This window comes from Nyctibius grandis, chromosome 10, assembly GCF_013368605.1.
Source record: "Nyctibius grandis isolate bNycGra1 chromosome 10, bNycGra1.pri, whole genome shotgun sequence".
Taxonomy (NCBI): domain Eukaryota; kingdom Metazoa; phylum Chordata; class Aves; order Nyctibiiformes; family Nyctibiidae; genus Nyctibius; species Nyctibius grandis.
This window is the reverse complement of record NC_090667.1, coordinates 35,108,924-35,125,522: the sequence shown is the minus strand read 5'-3', so window position 1 is coordinate 35,125,522 and position 16,599 is coordinate 35,108,924. Positions and strand designations below refer to the sequence as shown.

General features: G+C 46.3%; 1 protein-coding gene and 1 long non-coding RNA gene across 4 annotated transcripts in view; one reads left to right on the top strand and one right to left on the bottom strand.

Annotated features, from left to right (window-relative positions):
- Positions 1–16,599, bottom strand: part of LOC137667671 (uncharacterized) — a 167,417-nt gene that overhangs the window by 53,647 nt on the left and 97,171 nt on the right. The gene's annotated exons all lie outside the window — the stretch shown is intronic.
- The window catches only part of FGD5 (FYVE, RhoGEF and PH domain containing 5), a 95,675-nt gene continuing 87,212 nt past the window's right edge, over positions 8,137–16,599 (top strand). For both annotated transcript variants that reach the window (XM_068408657.1, XM_068408656.1), the window contains exon 1: positions 8,137–8,258. In XM_068408657.1, coding sequence (XP_068264758.1) covers positions 8,246–8,258 — 13 coding nt within the window. In that variant the 5' untranslated portion in view covers positions 8,137–8,245. The remainder of the gene's footprint in view (positions 8,259–16,599) is intronic.

Sequence of the window (16,599 nt, the reverse complement as noted above, 5' to 3'; positions counted from 1 at the left end):
TGACAATGTTGCCATGTTCAGTCACCTCTCCAATGTGAAGGTGGAAGGACAATATTACAAAATTATGTCCCAGAGGTTGCTGACACAGGATCAGTATTTAGTAATGAAAATGAAAAGCATTTACAAATGCTTCCAATGGATAGGATTGTCATCTGCTAACTGGCCTCCAGACTGTTTAATGAGGCAGCAGCATGGGCACAGAGGGGTGGGAGCTGTGGTGCACAGAGAGGCACTTTCCAGCCCTCAGGGTAGTTTATGGCTTGAATTATCATAGAATCATCGACTGGTTTGGCTTGGAAGGGACCTTAAAGATCATCTAGTCCAACCCCCCTGCCACAGGCAGGGACACCTTCCACTAGACAAGGTTGCTCCCAGCCCCATCCAACCTGGCCTTGAACACTGCCAGGGAGGGGGCAGCCACAGCTTCTCTGGGCAACCTGGGCCAGGGTCTCACCACCCTCACAGGAGAGAATTTCTTCCTAATATCTCATCTCAATCTCCCCTCTTGCAGTTTAAAACCGTTCCCCCTCGTCCTGTTACTACTTGCCCTGGTAAAAAGCCCCTCTCCCACCTTCCTGTAGGCCCCGTTCAGGTACTGGAAGGCTGCTCTAAGGTCTCCCCAGAGCCTTCTCTTCTCCAGGCTGAACAGCCCCAACTCTCTCAGCCTGTCTTCATAGGAGAGGTTCTCCAGCCCTCTGATCATCTTCGTGGCCTCCTCTGGACTCGCTCCAACAAGTGACCTCCCACTGTATCCGTTATGGCACTGCAGTGGTTAACAGGAGCCTTCTTTGTCCTGTCCAGGGGTTGCTGCGAGACGGTTCCTGTACCTCAGGAAGCAGGGAGAAGAGAAGTTTCCTGTTTTGAAGAAGGTTTAAGAACTATTTTCCTCCAATCAGGCAGCAGATGCCTGGGCAGGAAATGGAGAACGCAGCTGCCAGCCCCACTCTGGGTCAGTGGCTGAGCTAATCAACGCAGCCAAGGTTTACCACAGCCAAAAAGGCCCCAGCGATAAGTGGGTTGCAGAGTTAAGGGCAGGACTTGTGGTGGAAGGTGCCTGGAGCGAGACTGACACTGGAGCGAGACCAAAACAAATCCAAATACTGAGAGGAAATGGGTGTTCGGCTTCCTCCCTATATGTACCTCTCACACAGCACATTGCACCCAGTATATGGCCCTGATAAAAATGAGGCGTGTAATTAATTGTTGTGGTTCAAAACAATGCTCAGAGGTAGCAACAGTCATCATTGCCGTAACCTTTTCTCTCATTGATGATTCATTGCTGAGGGAGGTTTGCATGTATTGAGGGTGTCAAATGCATGGTCCCGTCAAACGCAGCAAACCGGTCAAAATTTCATCTGTGTGGGGGTTTTTTTTTCCCCCTTTTTCAGATGAAATTTAGCAAGAGAGTTTGCTGTCCTCCAGGAGTGAAATTCAGCTCTGGCCCCAGTGAAGCTAGAACTGCTGTTGACTTTGTTCATGCCAAGTCTCAGCCTTTTTGACTCAGTGCCCAATTTTTCTTTCACTGACATCGCTTTTACACCTGCATCACATTTGACCCTCAATGGTATTGCTCCTCACTTACACTTGCTCTACTTTGAGTGGTGTCTGGAGCGCCCATCTGTCATCCTTCAGCTCCCAGCTCACAGTTTGATTGTCTGTGATGATTTCCTCCAGTGCTTTATGTAACAGACAGCATCTGAGAAGGTGTGAACAGATGGAGAAAAACAAGACTAACTGCAGCAGGTAAATCCATAGAAGTGTATTTTCAGCTACTTCTCTGTTTGTTGCCAGTAGAGCTCTACTGACATTTTGCACCAAGTGCTTTAGAGCGCAGGACCATCACATTCCATTGAGTGAAGATAAACATGTTTCTGGACACATCCTTGCCCAAGCTAAGTTACATTAAACAAAGCTTTGCCTGGGTAAGACATAGGCCAAAACTGAGCAAGGACTTGAGAATTAGGCATCTGGGCAGCCAAGAAGGAAAGAAAATCTCCAAGGCAGCGAGGAATGAGTGGACCCAAGTGTGGCATTGTGTAAGCTCTCAGATTTTGTACCATTGCCTACAAATATTCTTGTTTTTTACAAAAATACTAAGCAATAGAAATCTCAGAAACTTGATGCATCAGAGGAACCTTAATGGCACCATGAACCTGAATGGAAGCACATAAACCTCCTTGCTGAGAGGACTGGTGCTCTTGCTAGGGGCCCTTTCCTGAAAATGGCAAGTGAAACAATCAGAAGTTCATTTGATTAAGTGAGAGTCAAAGACATATTTAGAGTATTTCACAGGTGTATTCCTTTGTAGAGGAACACAAACACAGACTGGTCTCCCAGGAACTGACTCCACTATCCTTCTGGCCTCCCTCTCCTAAAGCATTCTGGGGTCTGTACACAGCAACCATCCTTCAAAATCTAGTATCTCCTGCAGTCTGTGATGAACTCCTGTAACTAGATAATGGACAGCATGTTTTCAGTGTTAGTCATGAATAACTGGTAATTACAATCCCTTTTCTCTTATTGCAAAAATAGGTGCTGTAAAAAAATAAATGCTACAAAGTAACAAACTGCTGGTACAGGAGAGAATAGTCATCCTCGTGTAGCTATAACTCTCCTATTCTTCTCTTCCTCTCCACTCCCTTTGTGTTTGCTTTCACTTGTCTTCTCTTGCCTTTGATTAGGATGTAAACCCTTCAGGGCCAAGACTGTGACATGTTTGACAGGTCCTTTGCTACCAGTTTTGATGTGAAGAAGAGCACAAATGTAGAGTGAAGGCAGCGAGCAAACTGTCTATCATAAAAGGTACATTGGTGCTTAAAAACAGGAAGAAATTATCTTTATATGCCAGGAAGTATTGTATGGAATTGCACCGAGATGAGGAGATAATGCCGTCAACTTTGACATGAGCAAGCTTCACTTTAGGACACTTTTAGTTTAGCTAGTCAATGGGCTCCTGGAGGGTCAAGGATTTCATCTCAGTCCCCAAAGACTTCACAACGTTTGTTTGAATGTCTCTCTTCCAAAGAAGAGTTCACCACTAATCTTTGAGATCTCATCTGAGGGATGGTCCTTCAGCTTCCTTCTCTACCGACAGCTCTCAAGGGAGCGTTAACTTCAAACTGCAGGATCCTGGTGTGCTACAGTGCTACAGACCTAAGACACGTTCCTGCCAATGCATCTCAAATCCTAATACAACACCTCTCTGGCAACGGCTCTCATGGCTGCCCAGGCAACTGGCCAGCGACGAGCCATCACGTACAGCACTCCCTGCTATTCTGGCTCTGAGCCTCTCGGTGTCGGCAGGCTTTTGAGCAGAGAGGAAAAAGAAACGAAGAAAGCGAGGGAGAGATGACATAGCAGTCACTGCAGGATATACAAAGTTCCATAGACACAGGAATTTGTCATCAGGCAGCAATGACATCAGTCCACAACTGCCCCCAGTGCTATTCCATCACAGTAAAGATAAATATCTGAAAGTGTTTACCTACCAGTATTCACTGTAGGTGGCTATTACTATACTCAGCTCATCACAGCTGCCCACATCTTATGTTTAATTTTATCTGCCATCCCAAGGAATGCGTGTGGTCATCAACATGTATTCACTTTTTTCCATCCTGCTTTAGTAAATGATTTCACTTTCTGTGATGTGCAGCACCGGCTTACCCATGAATAACTGAAATGCTGGTGTACAATAATGTTAAAGAAGACCTGATCAGCCTTAATCCATGCCAACGTAACAGACTTTCTCCCATATATTAAGCCTTTTAGATGTTCTAGTCACTCTTACAGAGATAAACACAAGGGATTAGCTGCCCTGTGTATTCTGTCCTCTGGATCTACACGCTTGGGTTTTCCCAGATCACCAACAGGGATGAGTGCTGCTGAACTACCTCGCCCTGTCCCGTGGTTTCCTGAGTGGCATACAACCAGCTAGAATGCACCAGGAAATATCAAAATAACATGAAAATAGGTGATTTCTCAGGCAACTAAGACCAGATGCATGTGAAGATTTATAAGGCGATGTTGGTTTCTGAAACTGTACCCACTAGGAAGTAGGAAGTTTAGTTCAATGTCACTTTGGGGGCAAACCCGGCCTGCCTCCCTCCCCAGTGCTGTATTCTTAGCTTGATGCCAGAAAATTTCTTTTAGTAAGGCCACTGACACCAGAACGGTAAAAAAGAAAACCCAAACCCAAACCTGTAGACCCTAATGAAGAAGAGGTAGCAGGGTGAAAGATCATGAAAAATGCCCTCAAAGACTGCTTATAATGAAGCAGACCTCATCTTGAAGAACACCTCTACATAATAACACAAAGAGGCTTTAAAATAACAATTAGGATGCATAGACAGTCTGGTATGATAGACAAAGTCTCTAGAGCTTCATTAAAATGGCAGAGTGCTAGTTTATGTTACAATGATAAAAAATAAGACTACAACATGCCAGAAAGCTCTGATCTAATAGGGCACTTAAGTATATGGAGTAGCCCTACTTAAAACAGATTATGCACTTGCTTAGGTTTAAGCATGTACTTGAAACATCTGCTGGATGGGGACCTATAAGCCTAGAATGTAAACCTGAGTTTTAAAACTCATCAAAATTATTAAATGGATAGTTGGATTATGTTTTGAAGGAAATCCTTTGTTAAAAGTCATCTTATTATTAAAACATAGTTGGAATTATTTAAAAAAATATATGCTTCATTTATTTTGGTAATTGAGTAATCAAAACAGATGTGGCGATTGCACTTCTAGTCAATTAAGTCACAGATGCTCCCTGGGGAAGATGATTCCTCTGTGCCGAACTCTGCTTGCTGCAAGGAGTGTTTTATGTGGTGTGGCCTCCACCCTTCAATATTCTTCGTTGCAATATATGCTTGCAAAAGTGGAGTTTCCTCTTCTGGCCGACCCTTCAGCATCTCCTGAACATGTTCACGTGCATTCACCTTCCCATTCTTCCATTTGTAATACGGATCATTCCCCATAATTTTTGAAGAGGGTTGGAGGATAAACTGACAAATTTCAAGGAGTTCTTTTATGGCTCTTATTTGCATTTACCTCTACAGCTCCTAAAGCTTTTCATCATTTCAGTACAGGAAATTATACCCTGGATTGTCTTTTAGACTGACAATGAAGAGAATGTAAGACTTTTGCTCACTAAATATACCTTTGTTTTTTTTAAGATAGTGATCACTGCACAGATGTTTGTTTCTTTTTCCCTGTTGCACCCAAATTGTAGCTTAATTGCCCATGAAGCGGAGTCCTTGGGGTCCAAGATTAGTCTGAACTGCTCAAGAATACATTTCTTGGTGAGCAGCGCAATGTCTCGTAGCAGTGCATGTGTTGCATTTTTAACCAACACAAACCAGTTCAAAGTTCAAACCAATCAGATCTGATGAAAGAGAGGAGTCAGTGACTCCTGGAGGTGCCCTGGCACCCTGCCCTTTGCGGCAGGAAGCGGAGTTGAGACCAGGCAGACAGGCACTGGTGAGAAGCACTCACCCTTTCCAGAGCTAGGCCACAAGACTGGCCATGGGTAACGCCTGCCCCTCGGCCAGACTCCGAGCTACTGGCGTACCGCCAGGAGCAGGAGTCGTCCCCTTGACGCTAAGGACAGGGTTCTGCTGCAGTGTTTAGCTCCTTTCACAGAAAACGGGGGAGAGAAAAGAGTCATTCTTTGCTCCGTTAAAGTTTTCACGAGTTGGTTGTTTGGATCAAGACCTGTGAAGCGTCACAGTTCTGTGCTCCACAGCAGACCAGAAAGGATTTGAGTGAAGTGCGCAGTAGAAATAGCACAGCAACTACAAGCCCACCTGGTCTATTTGCAGAATCTCTTTTACAAAGGCTTTGTTTTGCTAGTAACATACTTAACCAACATTTTTCCACCATGTTATCTAGGTATGAGAAAACTTTGCTACCTAGACTATGTTTGGCAGGTTATCAGGAAAATCCCCAAAATTCTGCAGCCCACATTCTCAGTTCTTCTAAGGAAACATGTTTCTTTCATTCCTGCTGCCCCCTCCCCTAGGGCATTAGTATTTTGGAGCTGTTTAACCAAAAAGTTATTCTCCTGGAAAACATATTTAAGGAAATTTTTCCAAATCACCTGTACTGTGCTTGATTTTTTCGCTTGTGCTTCCTTTTCCACTGTGTCACATAAACTTTTTCCCACACTTTGCAAGACCCTAAATCTGTATTCCTGAAGCTGCTTCAGATGATGCTTTCTATTGACACAAGTTATTTGTGTTGGTTGACACAGACATCAAGGCTGCAGGTGGCAAGAATAAATCAGGGACCAGTACATGAAGATGGGAGAAGGCCAGATGACTGCTGGCCATTGGTGGGCCAGGGAAACCCATTTCATTCCACGCACCAGGGCACACACCAGGCACGTTATGCTATGAAGGAATATATAGGCCTCTCATCTCCTCAGCTATGTCGGTCAGAGTAGTAACGAAAGAACTGCTACTGTCAATTTATGCGTCTCCAAAACCATACAGAATTGCAAATGCTTGCTTAGAGGTGTACAACCAGGGTCCCCTAGAGAACCAGAACCCAGCGTTCCTGGACACCAGCCTCAGTGGGAGGGACTCAAGCCCACAGAAAGAAGGGTTTAACTCCCATTTCCCTCACTGCTTGCTTTCTGTCTTCAGAGGTCTGTGCACTAACGTGCAAGGCACTCTGCACCCCATCAGTCACAGTGAGACAGCACTGAAAGGTCAGGAAAAAGAGTTTTGACTGTACTACAGGGCATCTGCCAGCAGGATGATGTTAGTTAATAACTAGGTACTTCGCCAAAGCAGAACTAACAGCATCTAAAATCAAGTTGCTCTGGATGGTGTTAGCAATAGTCCTGATTTCTGTGGGATTCAAAATGTCAAAGCAGGACCTGACTGCTTCACACACACCCCGGCCTGGGCACTGGGCGGGTACGATGTGCTGCTTCTCCCCCTCCCCAGCCCGCTGGCGTGCAGGGCTCTGGGATGGCTGTGAGCAACCGTCCTGCCCTGGGGAGGAACGGCCCCTCCCTGACCAGGGAAGCGCCCCTTGGGGTCAGCTCGGCCCTCCCGGGGTTTCTTTGCCACGGGAGGGAAAGTTGCAAAGTCGTGCTTTCTTGAGTGTGCTTTCTCTCCCCTGGGAAAGGCAGCGGGGCTATATTATACCTCCATCGAGAGGAAGGGGGCGATCCAGCCTTGTCTGGGGGTTAGTGCCGCTGCCAGCCCGAAAACAGGGAGAAGGGCCCAGCCGCAGGATGCCTGCGTTACCTTCACCGAGCCAGGAGCTGGTTTGTGGGAGAGGGGAAAAGGCAGCAGCCTGCGGCTGTCTGAAACCGCCCCGAGCAAGCGCGGTCTGTGTGCGAGGGACCGTCCGCCGCTGCCCTGCGCTCAGACACCGCTTCCAGCGGCTGCGGCTGCCGGCCCCGCAGGGATGCTCCGGGCCAGGGGACACCGGGCGGGCGGGGCCGGAGGGGAGGGGGCTGCCCCGAGCCTCGTTCCCTGGGGGGTCCTAGGCTGGGGCTGCCGCGTCCCACGGGGGAATGGAGCGGAGGGGGGACGGAGGGGGGTGTGCCTGGGTTGGGGAGGATGGATGGAGGAGGGGAAAGGATGGAGAGGAGGGAGCGATGGACGGGAGGAAGAGGATGAAGAGGGGGGGAAAAGGATGGAAGGGGAAAGGATGAAGGGGGAAAGGATGGATGGAGGGGATGGAAGGAGGGAGGGGGAATGGAGAGAGGGGGAACCAAGGAGGGTGCAAAGAGGGACCAAGGGCGGCGGAAAGGGAGTGGGGAACACGAAAGGGGGGCAGGCGAAAGGGGGGGCGAAGGACAGGGCAACCCGCTGCGTCTTTAAATGTTCGCGCCCGTGGGCATCCGTGCCGCGTCCCTCGCCGCCCGCCGCGGGGGGCACCGGGCTCGCTCCGCGGCGGGGGACGGCGGAGGATGCCTGCGCGGAGCAGGCGCTCCCCGCCCCGCCCCGCCCCGCCCGGCCCAGCCCCGCGCCGCCGGCCGTGCGGGGCCCCGGCGCCGGCCGCCGCCACCGCCCCCCGACGGGCCGCGCGCGGAGCTGACCGCCCCCGAGCCGGCACCGCCGCCCGCCCAGCCCCGCCGCCCCGGGCCCGGCTGCCCCGCCCGCGCTCCCGTGCCCCCGGAGGGGCTGCAGGGCCGGGCGCGTCCGCGAGGGGCGAAGGCGGCCGCCCCCCGGGACCATGCTCTGAGCGCCCGGGGCAGCCGGCGAGCAAAGTTGCGGTGGAAGATGAACAACGCCGGTAAGTGCGCGGGTCCGCCGCGATGGCTCCTCGCCCCCGGACATCTTTTTCCCCGGGACCGGCAAACGCCAGGCGGGCTCCCTCGTCCGGCACCGGCACCCTCCTTCCCTCGGGCCGGCACACCCCGCCCTTGGGGCCAATGCCACCGGCATGGCACCCGCCCGTCCGGGCACTGCTCCTCCGGGGCTTGCACCCCTCCGTCGGGGCCGGCAGCTGCCGCCGGGCTGGCACCTCTCTTCCAGGCGCCCTCCGTCCAGGGCTACCCCTCCTCTTCCCCCCGCCCCGGCAGGTGCTCACTGGGGCACCGCGCACCCCGGGGCTGTGTCCGCCCCATCGCTGGCCCCGCCGGGACGAGGACAAGCGGCAAGCCCGGGCGAGGCGGGGGGGTTCCGGGGACAACCAGGCTGGCAGATCGGGAGGGCTGCGCCTGCTGAGGACGCGGCTCTGCGCCCACTGCTCCCTCCAACACGCTCAGCCCCTCACAAAGCCCCTAGGAAATTTGCTGTGACTTTCTTTCTGAAAGTCTGTTTTTTGGGGAAGTAATGGGTTTTTTGCAGAATTTTCTCTCCAAGGCCAACCCAAACCCTTCCTCCTCCTTTCTGTTAACTTCCCAGCATTTTTCCTTCATGGCAACTGGGGAGGTGAAAGGATGAGGAAGGAATAGTTATTAAAGACAAGACTTTCAACAGTCAAACATTAAAAGCAGTCACTGGAAAACTGGGGCAAACTTCAGATTCTCCACTAACACTTTCTGACTTTAAGGGGCAAGGCATGTGTATACATAACAATCCAGAAAACAATTATTACTAACTCTGGAGTTATTTAGAAAAATCTAATCCTGCATCTAGAATTAAAGAGGAAGAGAAACAGTCCCTTTGTGTTAGCCCTAAAATTTTCCACTGTGTTTCCTTGTTCCAGAAGGTGAATGTTGCTGGGCACCTCACTTGCATGGGTACATCCTGAAGCCCAGAGATTTCACTACTAGATACCTTGCCCTACAACTGTCGTGTGTTGGGAAACTGTGAATCATTGTTTGCCAAAGCACAGGAACATAGGATAGGAAAGGATCTTTTGGGTCAAACCCAGCCCTCGCTGTTGTATCAGGATGTCATACCAGTCCTCCGAGTTTAAAGCAAAAGGTTCTCTTTCCGCTTGGAGCAGGGAGTGAAACACGCTCCTACCCAAAAAGTGGTGACATTTCCATTCTATTTTCTGATCCTGTCTCCGGTTTGTTGGAGACAAACTCATTAGCAAGTTAAGTGAGCCAGCCAAAAATTGCTTTAGCCATGATGCTCCAGCCTCTCTTTCTTCACCTCTCCATTGTTTAAAACAGACCGACTCTAACCTGATCCTGTTGGCAGTGGGAGTGCAGTGTAAGGAATATCCGATGTATCTGTTTGTAAAGGCTTAAATTTTATTAGCAGCCTTTCTTTCAGGAATGTAGGAGTAAATGGGACTACCTTCATGACTAAAAGCAGTACCTGTTGTTACAGAACACCAGGTCATATTACTTCTTTTTTTAATGAATCAAATTATATCTGAAACCAAAACTTTTTAGGTAGCTCTCCTGCTATTCCTCTCACAAAACTGAGAACCCATAAACATTGCTAGTTCTTCTAGTTTCCAGACCAGATTCATCGCCATCTATTCTTGTGATTACATTGTCCTTTTGCTTAAAAATAGTTCTTTTCCTCTCACACTCCTCTGGTGTGTTTACCTCCAGGTTGTATTTATAGAGTGCTCATATCCCTTCTCAGCCTTTGTTTTCTACATTCACACAATGCAAGGAATGTCTCTCCCATCAGTGCAAAGCAGAACTTCCTACTGAATCTGAAGGAGGGGGGCATTTATTAACTGGCAGAACTCAGGGACCAGCATCAGCGATCTTTGTATTACGGTAACACAGCACCAGTAAGCAGAGTCATACGTGCAGGCATATATGGCAGCCTTGATCCCACAGAAGTTAAAATAACGACAGAAAACAGGAAGGGAGATATGGATTATCCTCAGACATGCGGAACTGATATGAAAAGAAGGATGGAGCAATCCACCCAAGGTCACAGGAAATCTGTGGTAAGAGACAAGAGACAGACCCCCATCTCCCAGCCTCATACACAGGACCTTCCAGCCTCTAAGTACCAGTTTGTTTGCCAGGTGCTGAAATGATGGTGCCCATAGGAAGAATGTACAGATGTTAGACTCCAGATTGTTCAGAGGTGTAAGCAGACTGTATATTCTTTCAGCTGCTACTGAAAGTGATACAGGAAAAGTTGCCATATGTACCTGTCAGAGAATTTTAACCAGCATCTTCTTTGGCTCCTGGGAAGCAATATATGAAACAACAGGTGAATATAAGCTGTCTGCTGCAGTGTGAATTTCCTGCTGTGAAATCACAGCCAAATTGGAAACATCACAAACACTTACAGTCACATTAAAAAAAGAAATATATACCAGTAGTTTAGAACTAAGATTATTTGTCAGGTACATGTGGTTTTTCATAGTCAGGCCCCCCAGCCCTACCAAGACTTGCATGTACAATCTGCTAGAGACAGTGAAAAATGCTGGAGAATTTTCAGGATCAAGATTTTTTGGTGTAGAAATTCATCCTTTTCTGATTATATTATCTTTAGATTTTTCCCTTTCCCCAGCAGTGCTTCTCTGTGGGATATTATGCTGTTATATTATATTTACAGATGGCTGCAATAAAGTTATATAGTATGAGAAATTTGTAAGCTATTGATCTGATATCCCAGCGTCATAATGCATTGATCTAATCATAGAGGGTGGATTTGAGTAACTGTACAGAGCAGCATTTTATTTCTGCAGAGCGGGATGTGCTCTGACAGCCCAGCCGTTAATATTTCAATTAAGATTTGTAAGATGACAAAATTCCCATGGGATAATTACTACTGACTATAGGTCTGTCTTCACACTCGTGGAGCCTTCTTGCTGTATACAGAGTACTTTTGATCACGCATTTGAAGAACATACACTGATAAGAGAGGACAGATGTTTTTTGAAAGTATCAGAGTTACGCAGAAGCTGAAATACCATTTTCATAAATGTCTGAGGCATTTAGGAGCCAGTGACCTGCTGGCTTTGAACAGGACCTCAGATCTCAAGTGCCTAAAGCCCCAATTCTCAGAAGACACTTAAGTATCTAATTCCTGTTCAAGTCAAAGTGGGAGCTGATACCTAAATCAGGACCGAGGTCCCATTGGAAAGGAAGACTTGCACTCCTACATCATTAGAAAATCCTAGTCTAAATACCTTTTCCATTTCAAGTGACTCTCATGCAACTGTTTTCATTTCTTAGATAACTTTTGTCATTTCAAACTTTTCTCTGACAGTGTGAAATAAGTTCAACAATAATAATAATCAGTTCAACAATAATAAGTGTGAAATAAGTTTACAACATTTACATGCTGTAAAACAAAAACAACTACTTTTGCAGTGAATATTGCAAAATTAATGACATCTTGGTTATTTACAGTACATCCTGCGGTCCCACCAGTGACAGCACTGGTGTTTTATGAGTTGAACTCCTCAAAGGGATTCTGTTTTCCTTGTATATCATGCTACTTTGTCTATTTAATCTCCAACATATTGAAGCAGGTTACACAGCTTAAGCTGGGTACTTAATTCAGAATGACATCAGAATGGCTTATCTACATAGGCAGCTTAAACACACACTCACTGTCTGACTTGGACAGCTGGCAGAATTGTAATTACAGGTTGGAACCTGCAGCTTCCTGTGCTGGAAATGTAATAAATGAGTTTTAGGAGACTCTGTGCTTGGCCTGCCTTGCATTCCTGGCAGCATTACTGTAGCAGTGGGTGCCTGTGTTCTGGCCAGGTCCAAAACCAGCTCTTTGTCTGCAAAGAGGAGCTGTCCGTTTCACTTACAGTGAAGCTCCGTGTGTTGTTTTGATAGGAAGCTCTGTCTACCATTCTCTCAGAACAATCTGGACATTGGAACAATTAGACATTGGAAGGGGCTGCCCAGGGAGGTGGTGGAGTCACCATCTCCGGAGGGGTTTAAGAAAAGACTGGACATGGCACTTAGTGCCATGGTCTAGTTGACATGATGGTGTCAGGGCAACGGTTGGACTCGATGATCCCAGAGGGCTCTTCCAACCTCCTTGATTCTGTGATTCTGTGATTCCTTCTCCAAGGAGTAAGCAGCATGGCCAAAATATAAACCCATGTATTAGACAAACTGAAATAGGCACAGGTACAGAATTTCCTCTCTGTCCTGCTTTGTAAGAACTTGGTGGTGGTGTGGTAGCTGAGGTGTGGAAACTTCTACCAATGACTGTACAGTGCAGTCACATTGTTTCCATGAGTTTCTGGATTTGCGCAGCACTTGGCACACGTGGCTTTTGTCAGGGGTATGGGCTCTTAGACAGCACTGTCACACTCTGATGTCAGAGGAAGCATGAGCATGACGGCTGCTGGTATACGATAGGTTCTTTGTTGTTTTATGTTGTTGCCTAGTTCATAAAATAGAAATGCTGCCATGAAATAACTTCTGTCCTTCCTGGTCCAAATAATTTTTATGTCTATAATAGTGTTTCGGCAAGTGACATGTAAATGAATTCCTATATTTACTGTTATTCCTAAGGTTGCGTATTCTCATTTCCTCAATAGTGGGACTTTGCTTGCTTCCAATGGGGAATTTGATCCCAGTCTTTGGAAGAAGTTACAGATTTGCTTGATAAAGGCAACTGTATAGATGCAAAGACATACGCTGACGTCTGTGTAGTATTTTAGTAGCGCATTCTGATTTACGAGAAAAGCATTTATATGACAGAAATAAAGTGTGGGTTAATTAGACTGAGAACTGGCTAATTGGCAGTAGCGAATCTCTGTAGTAATTACCTCTGTACCATTATCAAATGGTGGTATGCACAGTGCTGGGACCAGGATTATGTTGATACTGTCCAACATTTTCCTCGGTAGGAAAGCAAATAGAAAAGTATCAGATGACAAAGTTCACTTTATGATGTAAAGACTGGTGAAAGGGTAATTAACAAAGTAGGCAGGGCAGTTACATAAACAGATCTGGATCATTAAGTTGGATCCATTCAAACAAATTACACTTAATGCATATTATAAAGCTATCAGTTTAGAGACAATGAACAGGCAGCACAGCCTTGGGAACAGTTTAGAGGTCATAATGGACAAGCAAGTCAACCTGATACAGTAACAAGCTAATGGAGAACAGGGAGAACTGGGTCTAAGAAAGTACTAAACTTGGTAGACAGCATCATCAGTACCCGCTGTGGAATTCTTCCCATAGGTCTGCCCCACGTATTTTATAGGGGCTATTGGAAAACTGGAAAAGGTTCAGAAAAAATCCAAAAGAAAAGACTTCAGGAAAGGTGAAATTGTCCAACTGCAAAAATGTAATGAGTTCATTTGTTCAGTTTACCAAAAAGAAGAATGTACCAAGACATAGCTGTGGGGGAGTGTATGTCTTCCCTAGAGAAATAATGAATAATAAAAGGGTCTTTAACCCAACAGAAACAATAACAAATGCTGGAGGTAGAAGCTGGAGACAGAAGCCAGGCAGCACGACCTGGAAATAAGGGCTTTATTTTGAAAATGAGCAATTCATTACAGAAATAAGATAAGGATGATACTAAGGTATATAGTCCACCTGTTGCTGACTTCAGACCAAAGCCTTCTAGAAGACAAGTTTTAACTTTATTCTGATGTAGATGAGTGAAATTATAAAGCTCCTGATCAGAGCTGAACAAGACTTTCTGATGCCCTTGTCTGGATATTCTCCCTCTACCTCCTGTTTCTCAGGCACTTCCCGTCTGTGGATTTCAATCCCTTCTTCCTGGGCAGAAGCAGTGACAGACAGGACTTGTGTGCATTGGTTTGCACTGGGATTCTACGTTTGGTGCACTCTTATGCCACTGTTGCAACGTGGTCCCTCCACCTGCGTTGTCGCTCCCATCCAAAAGCTCTGCAGTTCCCTGAACTATGCAGTGCATTTCTGTCCTCCATGTCTCTCCCATTTTAACATATGTCTGAGTTGAATTAATGCCAAAGGCATGAAGAAAACACAGGTCCACAAAAGTTTGTTGGTCAGAAAAAGCTACTTTCAGCATCTTAAGGGATGCCTGAACTGGACTGTGGCACCAGGCAAGGCTGGAACTAATATCTGCACTGTGGAGCTAAGTCAAATCTTGGGCCACCATCAAAGACCATGGGCCTGGGATATGTCTACAAATATCCCTGCAAAGAAACCTCAGTGTTTAATTAGGTCTTCACCCCAAAACCAGCTGCTTGATGAGGCGGCAGGGTGCGTTGGTAGATATGGTCCCTTATAAGCCTTAATTAAATTCTAGGCTAATTCCTAAATGTGGAGAACATTTGAAAGTGGGTAGTTGCAGTGTTTCAGACAATACCCCACTACAAAATATTTCGAAGAAACACTTGAACAGTGAAGGCTGTATGGTTGATTGCCATTCCAGGAGAGCAGCTGGGCTACTGTTCACTGCTTAGAAACTTGGAGGGGAGGGGAGTAATGTAATTTCATGTGGGCCATGGCAGGAATGAAACCATGCTGCAGTGCAGGTTTGCCTGGAGGAAGGTGGGCAAGGAGAGGAAGCAGTCCTTGTCAGTACAAGGAAGCATCGAACAATAAGGGGAGGAGCAGGCTAAAGAAATTCCTATTCCCCAAGAGTTTCCTTTTAAGCACAAGGTGGGTGTGTCTCCCTCCAACATAAAACACATCCTAAAATAAACATGCATAATTATTTGTGAACATACATATTCCTTATGGTCCAATGTTGTTTTGTGTCCATTTAGAAGTTACAGCCAGAACGTTTCAAGTGGCTCAGACAGCAAAGGAAGCAGAAATTGAAGCAGAATGAAATTGTCCTGATAAAAGGCAAACAGTGGTGCTTTCTTTTCAGTAATTGTTTCGGTTATTTTTTAAACAAACACTTGTACTCCTCCCATCACCTCCCCCAATCCAAAAAAAAGAAAAAAAAAAAGGAAAATTGTTTAAGGAGCCTCGTGAAAGGCAAGATCAACACACAGAGCAGTTAGAAAAAACCTATGGAAGGAATCAGTAGTGACCAGTAGCTGGCACAAGTGGGTAAGAGTAGGACATCACAATACCTGTTATTACCATGCTATGAACAGGGTCCATTACCGTAAGTTCTCTTCCACTAGCAATGTTACTGAAAGTAGCAGAAGGAAAAACTCAAGAGTACTTGATTCCTTTTGCTGTAGAAAATTATCACTGGAGGGAAAGTGGGTAACTGTTTAAGCTATTTTTTTTTTAATGGATGTCTGAATGCTTATTTTACATAGAGGAAATGAGTTCCTTACATTATCTTATTTCAGATTTGCTTGTAAGACAAAGCTTGGGAGATCCTGGCATTCTCTTACAGTCCAGTCTTTTTCTCATTAGTGTGTCAGTACAGACACTGCATCTGACAAGAACAAGACTTAGAACACAGAGACTGTGCTCAAGCCTTGTCACATCCCAGGAATGGAGTAGGTATATTAGCAGAATCACAGAATTGTTTTGGTTGGAAAGGACCTTTAAAATCATCGAGTCCAACTGTTAACCTAACACCACCAAGCCCATCACTAAACTATATCCCTCAGCACCACATCTACTCGTCTTTTAAATACCTCCAGGGATGGTGACTCCACCGCTGCCCTGGGCAGCCTGTTCCAATGCTTGACAACCCTTTTGGTGATGAAATTGTCCCTGATCTCCAATCTAAACCTCCCCCGGCGCAACTTGAGGCCGTTTCCTCTCATCCTATCTCGTTACCTGGGAGAAGAGACTAATACCCGCCTGGCTACAGCCTCCTTTCATGTACTTGTAGGCAGAAGGTGTATTTGTGTCCTACTCTTGGATAGACATTACTAGGAAAAGCCAGACACTGCAGGAAGTGGTATAATACCTCCAAAGTGATGTTTCTTCCTTGGGAGTTAGTCCTAAAAATGCCTCATTATGGTGGTAAGGGGTCTACTGCTGATTTCTGGTGGGAAGGGTGTAAGGACTCAGTTTTAGCTAATAAAAATTTCATGCATTTTACTACCAGAAAGTTAGGTTGGGCTGTTCAGTCATTGCAATAACTGATTTAAAAATCCAAAAGGTGGATCTGGCTGGGGAGCCAGGCTTAAGATACTCAGCCCACTCCTATTCCCTCCCTGTTTTTAACTGGCAAAAGTTTTCAGCACTCTGCAGCCTTCACCTGCTGCAGACCTGTGCTGGCTGCAACAGAAGCAATGGTGCTTAAGTGACCGTGAAGTGTTTGGCACATAATGTTTCTGAAATAATCTGGAGGGAAAGATTAGGTAC